The sequence below is a fragment of the Spinacia oleracea genome, chromosome 6 (genome assembly GCF_020520425.1).
Source record: "Spinacia oleracea cultivar Varoflay chromosome 6, BTI_SOV_V1, whole genome shotgun sequence".
In the NCBI taxonomy this organism is placed as follows: Eukaryota; Viridiplantae; Streptophyta; class Magnoliopsida; order Caryophyllales; family Amaranthaceae; genus Spinacia; species Spinacia oleracea.
In genome coordinates, this window is record NC_079492.1 from 146,474,604 (window position 1) to 146,490,668 (window position 16,065).

Consider the following 16,065-nt stretch of genomic DNA (forward strand, 5'->3'; position numbering starts at 1 on the left):
CCGCTTAACGCCCCTGGTTAATCAAGAAGATCAACTGGGCAGGCCTCAAACAAACAAGGCCTTAGAACAAAAAAAATTACCTAAATTACAAAAGTTTTTTTTAAAAATAACCATTCATACTAGCTTATACAGGAAGCCAAAGTGAGCCAACAACTAAAACGGATAATTTCATTGTTGTTTTGGAAAATTGTGATCTCAGACAATCAAATTTGATTGGTTGGAAATGAAGGTGAGAGTTATTGTGTTTTGGGTTTTCATTTTTGTTTGACTAAATCCCGGCAAAAATAAAAAAATTTAACAAAAGGTCTTGCGCGCACAAGGTGTACAATAAATTTATTGTACACCAAGATAACTTTTACCCATTTTTTCGTAACTTTAACCTAGTTTTAATTAACTTTTATATTAGTAAAAAAGAAAGTTGATAGAAATGATTAAATGATTAATTTTATACATTATAAGTGATTTTGAAGAAATAAGTTTTATTAAAATGAAAAAATTAATCACTTAAAAATAGATAACTTTTACATATATAAGCTTAACTTTTAAGCATTTTAAGTTAACTTTTACTTCGGTGTACAATATTTATTGTACACCCATTGTAAATAAGAATTTGTGAAAATTTAAAACGGGATTGGGGAACCGGTTAGGCCGAAACCTATTGGTCAATTAGACAATCTACCACCGTTTTCTTTTTTTCCTGTGGGCTGTGGGATTTCTATAAGACAAAGTACTCTGTTTTCATCGCCCTTCTGTCCACCTCTCTCCTTTCTGTTTTTCCTCCACCAATTCTGTTGGTGGCCGCAACCAAGCCACGGCGTTAATCACCAACTATCAATTGATAGAACCGCCGTGTCGGAAAACACGACAATTCTATCAATTGTCCGATCTCCTTCGATCAATTGTAAGTTGTTAACCCCTGTTTTTGCTAATTGTTAGCGATGAAGAGCACATCGTATTTGTATTTTTGTATATTATTCCCGTTGATTAGTTGATTACTAATCCGTAATTTAAAGTATTGCATTCTTCTACCACCTAGAAATACTAAAACATGAGTTTTTCATTTTGTCAAGTACTCCGATCCTGGGAGAGATGTGAGATGTCATTGCAACCACAAGTACAAAGCGTTTCATTATTGTCGGATTTCTTGTCGCCTCTTGGATTTAACTGCGTACATGCAATTGCAAATTCGACCGTGGTTTCTCCGACTAAATTATTTCATTAGTTGAAGGTATAATTCTTCTAACTATTTTTAACCTATCTCATTCCGATAGCATGTACAATTATTTATGTTCCCATTGTATTTTATATAGTTGAATTTAGTAATTTTGATGATGAATTAAAATTGTTAAGATGACAATCAATAGATTAAATATACTAGAATTATTGTGAGATATATATTAATTAGATCAGATATGTAGGGCCCGTATATGTACAGATAATTTAAAATTATATGATTAATTTTTTTATAATATATTTAACAGAAATTTCTCATCGTAAATAATTAATAAATCTTGAACGAACTCATTTAATAATCTGAGATGTGGGGTTTCAAGAATATAACAATTGAGATTTAACTTGCTTTTGAATGTTGCACGACATGTTTAGGGCTCACAAACAGGAGTAAATAGGTCTGAAGGTCCCTAAACTTTGCCAAAAGGAGCAGTTAGGTCCCTCAAGTTTCAAAAGGAGCATTTAGGTCCCTCAAAATGGATGGAAAACCGCTGCTTTTTGTTTTCCGTCACTAACGGCCGTTAAAATGAATATAATAATATAAAAAATTATTAAAATAAAAGGAGAATTAATATACACGTAGATTAATGATTGAAAACAGATGATTTTGATGAAAATAAGCCTTTTCCAATTACTTAGCCTTTTCAACTTACTTTTTCAATGTGTACACGTGGAAACCTTCCAACTTCCCTCGTATTTTCTGGTTCCTTCCTAATAATGTTTTGGCGGTAATTTTTTTACTGTTCCCAACCCTATTTCCCCCCTTTTCACTTCCTATTTATATGGTCCCCCCCCATTTTCACTCTCAGTTGTCTTTTTGCCATTTACTCACTCAAACACTTAAGAGAATTTGAAGTTATTGCTCTGAGTTTTCTGCAAAAATGGGTTCTTGCGTATCAGGAAAGAGGACTGCTGATAAGTGGGAATGTCGCACCCCCAAGAGAACAAGAATTTCCAGATGGGACGAAGGTATTTTCATTCAATTTGTCGGTTTTTTCAATAAATGTTTGCAGTTGAGCCATGATAAATTAGGGTTTTTTTGTTAAGTAACTTTTTCCCAAAATTGGTGCATGCATTATCTTGATTGTGGTTTTTTATATGTTAATTTAAACAATCGTGGGCTGATTTCGCATAATTTATCAATTGAAGTTGGAATTAGGGTTTCGTCCGTTTTTACTTTCCAATATTTAATTCGAATTGATGCTTGCATGTTCTTGAAAATGGTGTTTAATATGTTAAATTATACAATTGTTGCCTAATTTGGAATTAATTTAAACTAGATTTTGTAGTAATTAGGGTTTCACTTACTGTTTTTGATTCACTTAAATAAAAAACAGAGTTTGATTAATTCGAATTGATGCTTGCATGTTCTTGAAAATGGTGTTTATTTAAACTATTGTTTAATTTGGAAGTATTTTAATCTAGATTCCGTATAATAATTAGGGTTTACTTACTGTTTTATTGACTTTGGCCGTTACTTTGACTTTAGGAAACCTTGCTTTAAGGGAGGCACACCCCCTTTGTCATCATCAAGACATCCTCATCACCCAAATCTTCACCAAGCTGGACTGGGAGGGGCAGGCTGCTGTGCAGATGGTGTGCAAGCAGTGGCGTAGGTGGGCCAAGTTGCGGTACCGCCTCCCATACCACTACCCTCAAGGATGCTACCGCGCGTGGCTGCGGGAGTGGGTGATCATGGACATCATTGACAATGATGGCCGTGACTTCCACGCCTGGATGGACAAGGACATGACCGTCTACTTTGACGGCTTCCCCCTCCTTTTCAAGGAGGAGGAGTAGCTGGTGGTGGAGGCCATGCAGGGGTGGTGGTGGCGCTGGTGGTGGTCCCTCTTTTGTCAAGCTTATGATGATCCAGCTTGTTTATAGCTTTTTTAATTTTTAATTTTCAAGGACAATTACATTACTCTGTCATTGCAATTAGGTTTTTGTGAATGTGACAAATGTTGGTTTTTGGTATTTGTCACTGCTATGACAGTAGTTTATATCTAACCGTAGGCTTCTCCCTCAATAGTGGATTGAGGTTTGAAATGTTAGGGTTAAAGCCTACCCTTTTGTAAATGAATTCTGATTATGATGGATGGATGAATGAATGAATGCAATTTAACCTTTTGTTATCTCTTGTGTTGTTATTCAAGATTTGGTTTGGTTTGATTTCTTAAAGTTTTGTTTTTTTAATTGATATTGTTTAACTTGATCAGATGATGTTGATGATTTGACTTTGAACCCTTGCATATATGTGCATCATGGTGGTGAATGGGTTGTGCAAGGTGATATGGTTTATAGTGGGGGGAGGGTGGATGTCTTTGATTACATCCATGAGAATGCAGATGACAAATATGTTAAGGAATTAGTCGATAGTTTAGGTTATAATGATATAGAGAAAGTACATTTCTGGGACCCTAGGAAAGAATTCAAGAATGGGGTTAGGTTTTTAGGTTTTGATAGTAGTACTTGTGACCCTTTCTTAGCTTTACTCTTTGAATACAAAAGCATTCATATATACATTGAACATAAAATCAAACCCACCTACAACTTTAACCTAAACAGGAGTGAAGGAGGGGGAGGAGGGAGAGGTAGCTTCCTTGAGTTGTTGAATACTGATGTGGTTGACTTAAATTCTGATTATGTGGAACCACCTTTTACAGTACTCCCACCCAAACAAACTGAAACTCAACCTGAACCTCAACCTGAACCTCAAATTCAACCTCAAAATGTGCCTCAACCTGAAATTGATTATGATTCAGAGGGTACAGATGAAGATGATGATGAGTTAGACACTGCTAGATCTAAGATATCTGATGATATGAGAAGGGAAAAGGCTTATTTTGAGGAGTTAGTAATGCTGAAAAAACAAGCAGAAAGTAAAGTAGAAGGTGGTCTGAATTTGGGGGATGACTTTGATGGATACAGTGACTTAGACAGCCCTAGTGAGTCAGAAGATGAGGATGATGTTGGTTACTTAGTTGCACCACAACACCATAAGAGGGGGAGAGGGAAACAGAAGCAAAACAACACTGAAACTGAAGAGAGGGAATCCACTTTTTATGTTGGGCAACAGTTTGAGAATCCAAAGACATTTAGGAAAGCAATCATAGATTATTCAATTGATAAAGGAAGAAACATTCCATTTTCTAAAAATGATTCCACTAGAATTTGTGCAGAGTGTGAGCACAAAGATAAAGGTTGTAAATGGAGAATTTGGGCTTCATGGGAGAGAGGAAGAAGGTCATTTACAGTGAAAACATTTGTCAGTGAGCACACTTGTGGTAGGACACCTATCATTAAGAAGATGACTTCACATTGGATTGCAGAACACTGCCAGAATCTGTTTAAGGTTAACCCTTACATGAGAGTGCAAGATATTCAGGAAACCATTTGGTTAGAAAAGGGTATAAGGGTGAGCAAAGACAAGGCTGTCAGGGCTAGGAGAAGGGGTCAAGCACTCATTGTTGGTGAATACAAAGAGCAGTATGCATTACTCCCAAGGTATGCAGCTGAGATACTAAGAAGCAATCCAGGGAACACAGTGAAGTTGAAGTTGGATGCAAATGTGTTTGACAGACTGTATTTGTGTTTTGAGGCACTTAGGAAAGGGTTCTTGGCAGGATGCAGACCTTTCATATCACTTGATGGATGTTTCTTAAAGGGACCATTTGGGGGTCAATTGTTAGTAGCAGTAGGGAGGGATGGAAACAATCAAATGTTCCCTTTGGCTTGGGCTGTTTGTGAGGTTGAGAGCACTGACACATGGAGTTGGTTTCTAGAACTTCTAGCTACTGATTTAGGCACTAGTGAAGGAGCAGGGTACACTTCCATGTCTGACCAACAAAAGGGTTTACTTGCTGCTGTGTCAAATGTGTTTCCACAAGCTGAAAGTAGGGTGTGTGCAAGGCATGTGTACTGTAACTTTAGGGGAGTGTTTGGAGGTGGTTTAGAGTACAGAAAACAATTTTGGACTATTGCAAAAAGCAACACAGTAAATCACTTCAATGAAAACATTGAAGTAATGAGGGGTATTTCACATGAAGCTGCTGAAGACCTACTGAAAAGGAACTACAAGAAATGGTGTAGGGCATTCTACACTCCATTATCTTGTTGTGACAGTGTAGACAACAACATGAGTGAGGTGTTTAATGCATACATCTTGAGTGCAAGGCACAAGCCTATTATTACCATGTTGGAAGATATCAGAGAGGGTTTGATGGAAAGACTGCATAAGAAAAGAGATTTCATTGGGAAAAAGGAGATAATGTTGTGTCATAGGATCCAAATTCAGTTAGAGAAACACAAAATTTGGGCTAGGGGTTGGAATGCATACTGGGATGGTGGGTTTTGCTATGGAGTAAGAGAAGGTGCAACACAGGTTGAGTATGTGGTGGATCTGAACCAACATACTTGCAGTTGCAATGCATGGCAGGTGAGTGGGATTCCATGCAAACATGCAATTGTTGCTATATGGAATAAAGTAGACCACCCAGAACAATATGTCAATGCATATTTCTGCAAACAGACCTACATGAAGGCATATGAATTTTTGTTAGAGCCTTTAAATGGTCCTCAAGAGTGGCCTACTTCTGATAGCATTGTTGTGGCTCCAAAGGTGAAAAAGGTCAATGGAAGACCTAAAACAAAGAGGAGATATGGTGTTGGAGAGGTAACTGCATCTGGTAAGCTGAAGAGAACAGGTTGTTCTATGAAATGCAGCTTATGTGGTGTGATAGGCCACAACAAAAGGGGTTGCAAGAATGCCCCTAAGCAACAACAACACAGCAACAATCATGCTACTGCAGAGCAGACCACACTACAGCAACAACACCCAAGAACCAGTTCAACTATACCAATGCACAATAGGGGTGTGGGTATTTATACCTACCCAAATGGGTATCAAAGAATAGCTACTGTAAGTCATTCAATATACTCAAATTCTTTCTTACATGTTACTTTACTGTACTGAAGCCAACTTGTTCCTAATTTGTTTTAATTAATGCAGCCTATATCACAACACTTCCCCACACCACAGAGGCAAAGACCTCCTGCAGCTTTCTATTCTGATCATGGGGGTGAGCAAACCATCTACTCCTTCCCTGCACATGACTTCCCATTGTCACAGACTCAACCAAGTCAAGGACACACAATATCAAGCCAAGCATTGCAGGATCTTGCAATGGCTAGAAGATTAGAAAAAAGACCATGAGGTTAGATTTTATTGAATTTAAAGTCTTCATTACATTTCATTAGTGCAGATCATTACATTTTACCTACCCACTTAACCCACTTAACTTAAAATAAACCAGATAAAAAAAAAACAGAACCACTAGGATTACAACCCACACTTCACATTTCACACTAATAGGTCTTCTCATCTTGCTCATCACATAGTCTGCCTCCCTCTTCCTTGCATAATTGTTAGCTTCACTAAGTTTTGTCCTAAAACTATCAACTTCAGCAGCAAGGCTTTGTTTATCTTGCATTAACCCTAGTATGACAATTGTTTGCCAAGTTGTTGGTTCTTGTTCATCAATCCATCTAAAAAAGATGCAACCCCTTCTGTTTGTTTCAACATCATAATCTGGACAAGCAATGAACCTCCTTCCAGGATTTTCTTTTGTCCATGTCTTTTGAATGGATACTGTGAATCCACAGTAGCACCTCTTAGGGTGTTCATTATCACCATTGTTGAACAAAGAGATAGCCCTGTTCATCATTCTGCAAATAAATTACGTTTTAATAATTATTTCCTAAATATGTTAATTATTGTTAAAATAAGCTAACTTAAGATTTTTAAAAAAATGGCAGAAAAATACCTTTTTGTTGAGAAGAGTCAGCTATGGTGGAGCAACAGAGAAAAAACACAGAGCAGAAGATGGAGAAGAAAGAATTTTTTTTTTTTAAGTGTTTTATTGTTGTTTTGTTTGCCATGGAATGTTAAATACTCTGTTTTTTGAGAGCCTCAACGGCTATATTTTTGTAAAAAGCTAACTGAAATGAATTTCCCTTTATTTAATTATTGGTAAATGGTAAATGTAACTGTTTTTTTGTCGTTTAGTGCCTTTTATTTAGTTTCCTTTTAATTTAATTGAATTTTAACGGCCGTTAGTGACGGAAAACAAAAAGCAGCGTTTTCCATCCATTTTGAGGGACCTAAATGCTCCTTTTGAAACTTGAGGGACCTAACTGCTCCTTTTGGCAAAGTTTAGGGACCTCCAGGCCTATTTACTCTCACAAACAGTGGCATTATTTGCGTTCAACTTATGGATGATGGACTAGCAGTCATTGGTCCACGTATCGGTGCAACTTCACTTTTCATTGACCCAAGTATCAGTACAACTTCACCTGTCATTGTAGGTGTATTTTGCAACATTCTTGGATAAGTTTTTGCTTCCGGTGATTTCCGGATGTTTCACCATGCTGCTATGTATATAGATTATGGTATAGTTAGTAGTACCGGTGATTTCCGGACGATCATAAGTTCATAACTAAGGGCGTAAACTTAATCCGTTGGAGCCGATAATTTGTTAATGATGACAAGTTAAATGGATGTTATCTTTTCATTATTGGGGTCATGTAATGGCATTATTTGTCTTTACATCAAGGATTGGAACAAAGTAAAGATTGTATGTATCTTTGGAACCCTCTCACCAAAACAGCCAAAGAAAACTTTATTGCTTGTTTGTGGGAAGTTGACTCACGTTCTTGTAGATTCTTGCTGGTTTGGCTATGTTCACTCCTTAAATGACAACAAGACCCCCTGGCTGCTATGCGTTGTCAAATATTTGAATCATTTATAAGGAATCATCGATGGGAAATAATAAATGTTAGTGATGAAGATTATGGTATAGTTAGTAGTGCAGGATTTTGTAGTGTATTTTGCAACGTTCTTGGATAAGTTTTTACTTCCGGTGATTTCATGATGTTTCACCACGCTGCTATGTATATAGATTATGGTATAGTTAGCACGTAGCTGTGCAAGCTTTTGTAGGTGATTTCCCCAATCTTTTGTATTGCTGTTGCATATGCTTCATGTTGTTGTTTAACGCTCATTTGGCAGTAGCCTAATAATATCTTCTATTTTAAGTATTAAATAAAGTCTTTCTTTTGGAAGAAGTCCCATACTTGTTTTTGAACTTGAATACCATTGTAATGGTCTTTCAAAAGCCAATATGTAGAAAATAAAAAGACTGGAAGATTGTTTGAATTCTACTTCGCACTAAGCAAGAAATACAAGATTGTTTTCATCTTTCTCCTGTAGAACACTTCACTAATTTCATAACGAACTCAAATGAGGCAATATAGTGAAAAGGGTTAGCTAATATATATACATATAACTTGTTAATTGAGGGGAAGATAATATTCATAATATTCATATTTCTCCCGCGTGGACGCGTGGTTGAGTAACCAATTAGGATCTCCATCATACATTCAGTTTCAATAATTATACACAGAATATTGCAATTCAATGGTAAAGGAATTGAGTCATACTATGATTCAAGCCCCCAAATCCTCCCCAAAGAAATCAGTGTTTGACAATGGCCAGTTGTATATGGATGAACTCATGAACCGTCATTTTGAAGATTTCAGCCTCATTATAGGGAATCCATGCACGTACTTCATCTTATAGTTGTAGAACTTGTTGGATTGGCTCTTCAAGTAGGGGACTATGTGTTTCTTCATATCATCATCTGAGATTCCGAGATGATTCCCAGCTACACTAACAAACTTAACTTTACCAGCAACATCAAGAGTCTTTAAACCAATCCAATCTTCTGTGTAAAGCTTCGTCTGCAAAATAAAAAGTAGAACATGATCATTGATCAACCTACTGATGTACAAAACTGATTTTTTGTCCAGTAGGGATAATGAGTGAAACATGCTCAATTACAATCATAGAATCAAGTCAAATATTTAAATTAGGCAATTTCATGATATTCAAAATCAAAGAGTGATGACACGAACAAGAACAACAGCTGCAGAACTCCCGTAAATTACAGAGTTCTTATATACAATTTCAACTGTAAATATTATGTTGCCAATTCAAACTCTCCTTGATTGTTATCAGGTCTAGAACAAGAGGTTCTATGGCAGGCAAGCACAGGGTTCAACATTCTTGCTAAGTTGATAATTTATTTATCTCCAACAACAGAAGGGACCTAGTTAGTAAAAACAAAAACAAAAAATTGACCAATGAATAGTAAAAATAAAGATTTATAATGTTCAAGTAGTATCATCAGATTTTCTTGGTGTAGTTGCCGAGATATCTTCAAAATTTTGTAATATCATCTTTTTTTTTTCATGTTATATAACAACGGAGATAAATAATCAACTTATGACTTACAATACCTCAAAAGTCCAATTAGCCTATTTTAATTAGATGTATTAGAATTTAGAATAAAGGAAAACATATTGGTAATCAGCAAAAACAACACCGCCAATGAAGACAAAATAAATAGTTCGGTTTCCAGTTTATATAAGGCAACTTTAGATGCTTCAATGCATATTTTAGGTAGATAACTAATTGAGTCAAAGAGAATACGTACTTCCTGAGGAGGTAGCAAAGGACTAAAAGCGCCATCTGGATAGTATCCAAACCATGAGGTTTCTTTAGGTACCAGAACTGTGTCATGCTCGAACTGTAATAGTGAAAAAAGACGTGATTATATTGTTACAAATGCAACCACTTTAATAAATACAAAATATCAAGAAGCTTCAAAGTATTCTAACATACCATAATCAGCACCAGATTTTCTAAGCTGCTGAAACGTTTCTTGTAAGTTGAATTTCTTTCCTCGGGAATTTCATTGTTAAGTTTTGGTAAGAACCTACACTTCTCTAAGTAGCCATCCATATTCTGGAAAAACAGAGATTTGGTTGATTAGATGACACATAAATGGGTAACAAGAAGGGATCATTATGTAAGACATTTGGGAAAAAAAGAGGTTCCGCCCAAATAAGCACTAAATCATTCTACTATATAGAGTTTTGAAGCCGATATGAAATCTTATTGTGAATATTACTGATACAGAATTTCCAAAACAAAGATTTAAGTACAAGTATGATTCACAAATCACAAGATTCCACAAGAAACTCCTATAAATAAGTCGAGCTGCTGAAGCATGACAAGTTTATGTGGTCCGATAAGTTGGGACTAAAATGGACCGAAAAAGTAAAACACAGCTAGAAACAGATACTCAGTACGAAACTGCACTTACATTTGGGATTTTAAGATAACCACTGGGAGCCAAATGAGCCTGAAAATCCACAAAGGTTCACAATTAAGAAAATCAAGCTCAGTTCATATGAAGACTATAATTAGAAGCATAAACGAAAACACAAAACTCTGAACAGAAATAACGTATGTTTGCAACTTAAGTTGTGACCTGAATATAATCTGTATAAATCTCAGACTTGATAAGTGAATCTGCAAGCACACAGAAAATACCAGTCTGCAAATAGAGGTCCTAAATTAGCAAGGGCATAAACAGATTATTAAAAAATTAACTAAACAAGAAAGCAACATCAATTTCACAGTATATGAGGTGATCATGAAAAGGATAAAAAGAGGAAGAGACAATGCACTTACACCACAAAGGGGAACAGAAGCAATGCCAGCATGAGGCCCCCCTAATGAGACAAAATTCTTAACCTGTACAAGGCATAAAATCAGAATATTTAGTGCTAATTTCAGGGGAAAAACCACAAATGAGAAAGTGCATTCCAAAATCATACTCCGGATGAAAGATGAGAAAAGCAAGAAATAAACCAAAACCAAACATCAGAACTTGTTATTTTCTATTGCTTATTCTTACCGGTGGCCCTCCTTCACAATACTCCACAACGCCTCTCCCAATCAAGTTGCCCTACAAAAAGTATAAATGTCTCAGAACGGAAAATCTGAAAGACGGTGTTCATTACTATGACAGCTAAAACGTGACAAAGATAATGGAATTTGCAATGTCACCCCTTCAAAGGTCAAACTAGAACGGAAATACAGTATCCTAAATACATCTTGAGAACGATAAGAACATAATGTGTGATTCCAGAATCCAGAATCCAGCAACTTTAGCAAATCAGTACAAGAACGACAGCACAGCAGGGTGTACAACATTACCTGGGATAGACCAACTATGTTGTAACCATTTCTCAATTTTTTCATTTTCTTCACCTATTGATCAATAACACGTTAGTTAGATAGTCAGTCGATTTAACCTGCACGTTGCAAGTTCCTCCAAGAGCCAACAGCTTTCTTACCTTGTCACAAACAACTTGTGTCTGAAAAGCACAAACAGATCTCGTTTAGAATATCAGACGTAGTAAAATATATCTTAGTTACTTCATAGCTTTTTATTTCTCTCTACCTGATCATCAAGAGGCGTAAACCAGGAATCCCAGGATCCAGCACCAATTTCACTAAGTACAATTAGTGGCAAGAAAAAATATATGATCAGTACAAACATCAACTAATTGAAAAAATGAGGACTGTAATGTGAGTCGTCATTATTTTACAATAGACTGACAACAAGAGAGGTCAACAGAGGAAGTAATATGAAAACATTAAACCACCACACGTATTGACTGGAACTTTACCACACGTCACAAATACAACTGCGCATGAGAAGTATAGATAATTGGTCCAAGTGATCACAACATGAAAATGACACCAATTTCCAGCGAACAATTAAGGTTTTAAGGAAGATATTGTCACAGTATTTCTTTGATCCTCTCAGAGGTGTGACCGTGAGCCATACTCTAAGGCACCCAATGATCCATTTTGGGAACTATTATGTCCAGACTTATATAGAACTTACCAAATCAATCCTATTCTATTCCCCTTTCCTTAACCTTATTATCTAGGGATCAAATGATAGGTGTAGGACACACATGATCTATTCACAACATCGTTCCCATATTAAAAAAATGGTTTGAGTTTCAGGGAACAACGTCATCTGTTGCAAAGTTTTTAAAGTTCTGAAAGGTGAAAATAAAGAAGGAAATTTTGGCACCGGATAGAGTAACCACTAACTAGCAGGTATTGTTTTACATGCCCTAAAACAAACATGAATAAGATGGCAAAAAGGAAACAGGCCAAAATTCAGATGACACAAAATAAGCTGTGTATGAGAGAGATAAAAGGAGATAGAGAGGCATACACACAATATCCTTCTGATCCTGACCACTCACTTAAGCTCTTAGTAAACTGCTTCATTCCACGATTTGTGCATTTATCTCCAATTCCTACAACGAAACATTCTCTTAATTGAGCAAGAAACTCTGAAACTCATGCCACATTACCTAAATGAATAAGTAAAATAAAACAGGTGTTGAAAATTACAATGACTAGAGAAGAAATGACCCGGGCGAAACAACCAGCAGGACAATGGAGGTAAAAAAGAGTAAGTTTTTCTGACTCATTGTTCAACACAAATGTGCATAGGTATTTGTACAATTTATTATAGGATTTAAGACACTAATACTTCAAGTTAGTTGTTTAGCATTGTATTTAAGATCATCCTACTTGGTTACTTAGGTAACATGCAGAGTGAATTCTTATGGATCAGAACATGCATGTTTTACATGGAGTACTAGACACACAAGTGACCAACTGCAAGTGCTGTATTGAGTATTGACAAACCCCCAAAGAAAAAACATTCATGCACCATCGCATGGCAATAAAATATGCACTAACAAAATATTCCTATTGACGCAGTTACATATAATTCAAACATGAACATGGAACTTGTTATTTGCATCTATGAATTCCAATGGAACATCAACAGAGAAGCCAGTGTGTTTTCGAAAACTAGAAAGCTGCTACTGCAAAGTTTAGGAAGCAATCACAATAGAGTGATACATCTCCTTCAATAGAAATAGTATACTCCCTTTATCCCATAAAATTGTACATATATTGGTAAGTTCCATATACCAAACAACACATCTTCTGCCTTTTTATATAACCTATGACTATTAGTTAAATTCCCAATTAATCTGCTTACTAACTTAAGCTCTTAGTAAACTTCCATATACCAAACAACGCATCTTCTGCCTTTTTATATAACCTATGACTATTAGTTAAATTCCCCATTAATCTGCTTACTAACTTAAGCTCTTAGTAAACTGCTTCAGTTCACGATTTGAGCATATATCTCCAATTCCTACAAGAAGTATTATCTTAACTGAGCAAGAAACTGGAACATGAAACTCATACCACATTACCATATATGAATCTAAATAAAATATAACAGGTGTTGTAAATTACAATGACTAGAAAAGACATGACCCAGATAAAACACCAGCAGGACAATGAAGGTACAAAAGAGAAAGTATTTCTGACTCATTGTTCATCATAAATGTGCATAAGTATTTTTTATTACGGGATTTAAGACAACAACACTTCAAATTCAGCGGTTTAGTATCATCCCAATTGGTTAACTTAGGTACATGCAGAGCGAACTCTTATGGATCAGAACATGCATGTTTCATAGGGAGTACCAGAAACACAAGTGACCCAACTGCAAGTGCTGTATCGACAAACCCCCAAAGGGAAAAAAAAACATTCTTGCACCATCCCATACAATTAAATATACACACCCTAACAAAATATTCCTACCGAAACAGTTACTCATAAGTCAAAACATGAACATGGAGCTTGCAATTTGCATGTCCAACATCTATGAATTCCAATGGAACATGAACACAGAAGCCAATGTGTTTACTAAAACTAGAAAGCCGCTACTGCAAAGTTTAGGAAGCTTCATTACACAATTAACAGATTAATAAAGGTTATTGAAGTGATAGTAATGTACATAAGAAGTTCCATTACACAAAATTTCAGGTTAAATAAGGAAGAATGAAAATGGTACACAACTAAAATGAAAGGCCAAAAGAAACTTCAGTTACAGGCAGGGAAATATGAATTTGCAAACTTAACAGAAAATATCCACTGGTGCTTCAAATGTATGATTAACCCAAATACTCAATCAACCAATCAGGAACATACTGCATAAGTGCATAGTAACCTTCAAGAGTTATCCACTTACCCAGTAACACATATTGTATGTTACAATCCTTCTTTCCCTTCCACTACAATTATATTTTATTTAACCAAGCAAAAACCCACACATATTCACTTTCAATCGCTGGCCTATGAAAACAGTAAAATCCCAAATGAGGCACTGACAAGTGACACCCATCTTATAACCCACTCCAGAAATGAATAATCTGGTCAACTATCATCCCTATATCTCAACAACAATGTTCATATTCCTATTTAAAGCAATCGCAAAAGGATGCTACTTATCCTTCAACACATCTTCTGGCCTTTTCTATAACCTATGACTATTAGTTAATCCCCCATCCATTAATCTGTTTTCTCAACTTATCAAGACAATCATTTCGACACACGACAGAATTCATAATCTTCTCAAACTAAATTAACCACTCTTCAATCTCTTTCACCCAACCCAACCCCACCCCACCCCACCCCACCCCACCCAGTCCAACCACATGTAAGACTCACCCTTCCCCCCGAAGGCTCCAATCCTAATTCACACATATCCTAATCAATGTTACAACCAAAGACCTGACATTTGACCCTAAACAAATCAATCTTGCTTGTGCACAAACCAAAACCCATATAAGATCAAGAATTGATCATGCATATTACAATCAGTACCTAATACTTCGTATTAGACAATAGAAAAAACCCTAATTCCACACCTCGGCTTGCATATTCACACAAAAAAAAAAGTCAAAACAAAAGGGTAACTTCTAATTGAACATAAATGTCAAAATCAACAACTGTAGGCAGCAATTTGAAACATTGGAAAGTTTCAACATCGCAATTATAGACTTACAAATTCATATGAAATCATACATAAAACAAGAGAAAGAGAGAGAAAATGGTGGCGTACCATGGAGTACAATGAAGGGGAGAGAATGAGCTACAGGGAGAAAGACAATGGCCAAAATTACTAAGCTGAAAAGGGGTGCTGCAGATTTCATGATTTCTTTGGCTCTTTGCTCCCAGATAACTGGGAAAGTGGGAATTAATCTTTCTTAAAAATGGTGTCGTTTGTCTTTGATATTAGAGGGTAATTCACACAATTGGGACTTGGAGAAGACGACGCAATGAGCCAATGAAGAAGAAACCCACAAGTAACAAGCTTTTATAATCCACAATCCACTTGTTATTTACAGATGATGATGTGATTGACTGGGAAAGGGGGGAAGAAGCCGGAAAAAGATGAAATTTCCAAACTGATGGAGTAAATTCTAAGGAAAACTAATTAATAATTACGGAGTACATAGTTTTTGGTGTTAGTTGGTTCAGCGATGATTGAGGCTGAACTTGGTACAAAGGATTCGTGTTCGATCCTCCGTAATAACAATTGAGGGGGGACTGAAACCTATCGTCCAGTACTCGCCCCGAATTCGGATTAATCCTAAGGGTGAACCGGGTGCTAACACCAAAAATAATAGTTGATCAAAATAATATTGGTGGGACGAACTGGACGATGCTTCGAGTCTATTTTTTGTACAACACTACAATCGGGACAAAAATAATAGTTGATCAAAATAATTTGTCCGCAGATTGTAAAACACTCTATTACGAAAGATGTAAGACTCTATAAGTTACTCCCTCCGTCCCAGATTAGTTGTTACACTTTCCTTTTTCGTCCGTCCCAGATTAGTTGTTACACTTCTAAATTAGGAATGAGTGAATGACCCCACAATTATTATATTGTCTCTCTCTTCCCCCTAAAACTTTTTTGGTCCTCACACCCTCTCTCATTCAATTAAAAAATACCTCACTAACTCCTA

The 16,065-nt window shown here is 36.2% G+C and overlaps 3 protein-coding genes across 3 annotated transcripts; 1 reads left to right on the forward strand and 2 right to left on the reverse strand.

Annotated features, from left to right (window-relative positions):
• Positions 1–3,191: 3,191 nt before the first annotated feature.
• On the forward strand, positions 3,192–6,446 carry LOC110795426 (uncharacterized). Its single transcript, XM_056832893.1, has 3 exons — positions 3,192–3,204; positions 3,450–6,151; positions 6,242–6,446. Exons 1-3 carry the CDS (start codon positions 3,192–3,194, stop codon positions 6,443–6,445), a joined length of 2,919 nt encoding a protein of 972 aa, XP_056688871.1. The 3' UTR covers position 6,446.
• Positions 6,447–6,509: 63 nt separating this feature from the next.
• Positions 6,510–6,956, reverse strand: LOC130463685 (uncharacterized). Its single transcript, XM_056832894.1, has one exon. The coding sequence runs from the start codon at positions 6,954–6,956 to the stop codon at positions 6,510–6,512; it is 447 nt and encodes a 148-aa protein (XP_056688872.1).
• Positions 6,957–8,539: 1,583 nt separating this feature from the next.
• Positions 8,540–15,505, reverse strand: LOC110795412 (uncharacterized). Its single transcript, XM_022000425.2, has 12 exons — positions 15,156–15,505; positions 12,396–12,480; positions 11,604–11,655; positions 11,497–11,517; positions 11,357–11,410; positions 11,055–11,105; positions 10,829–10,891; positions 10,626–10,691; positions 10,458–10,496; positions 9,974–10,096; positions 9,786–9,878; positions 8,540–9,030 (listed from the first exon to the last, which is right to left on the reverse strand). Exons 1-12 carry the CDS (start codon positions 15,244–15,246, stop codon positions 8,812–8,814), a joined length of 957 nt encoding a protein of 318 aa, XP_021856117.2. The 5' UTR covers positions 15,247–15,505; the 3' UTR covers positions 8,540–8,811.
• Between the last annotated feature and the right edge of the window lie 560 nt (positions 15,506–16,065).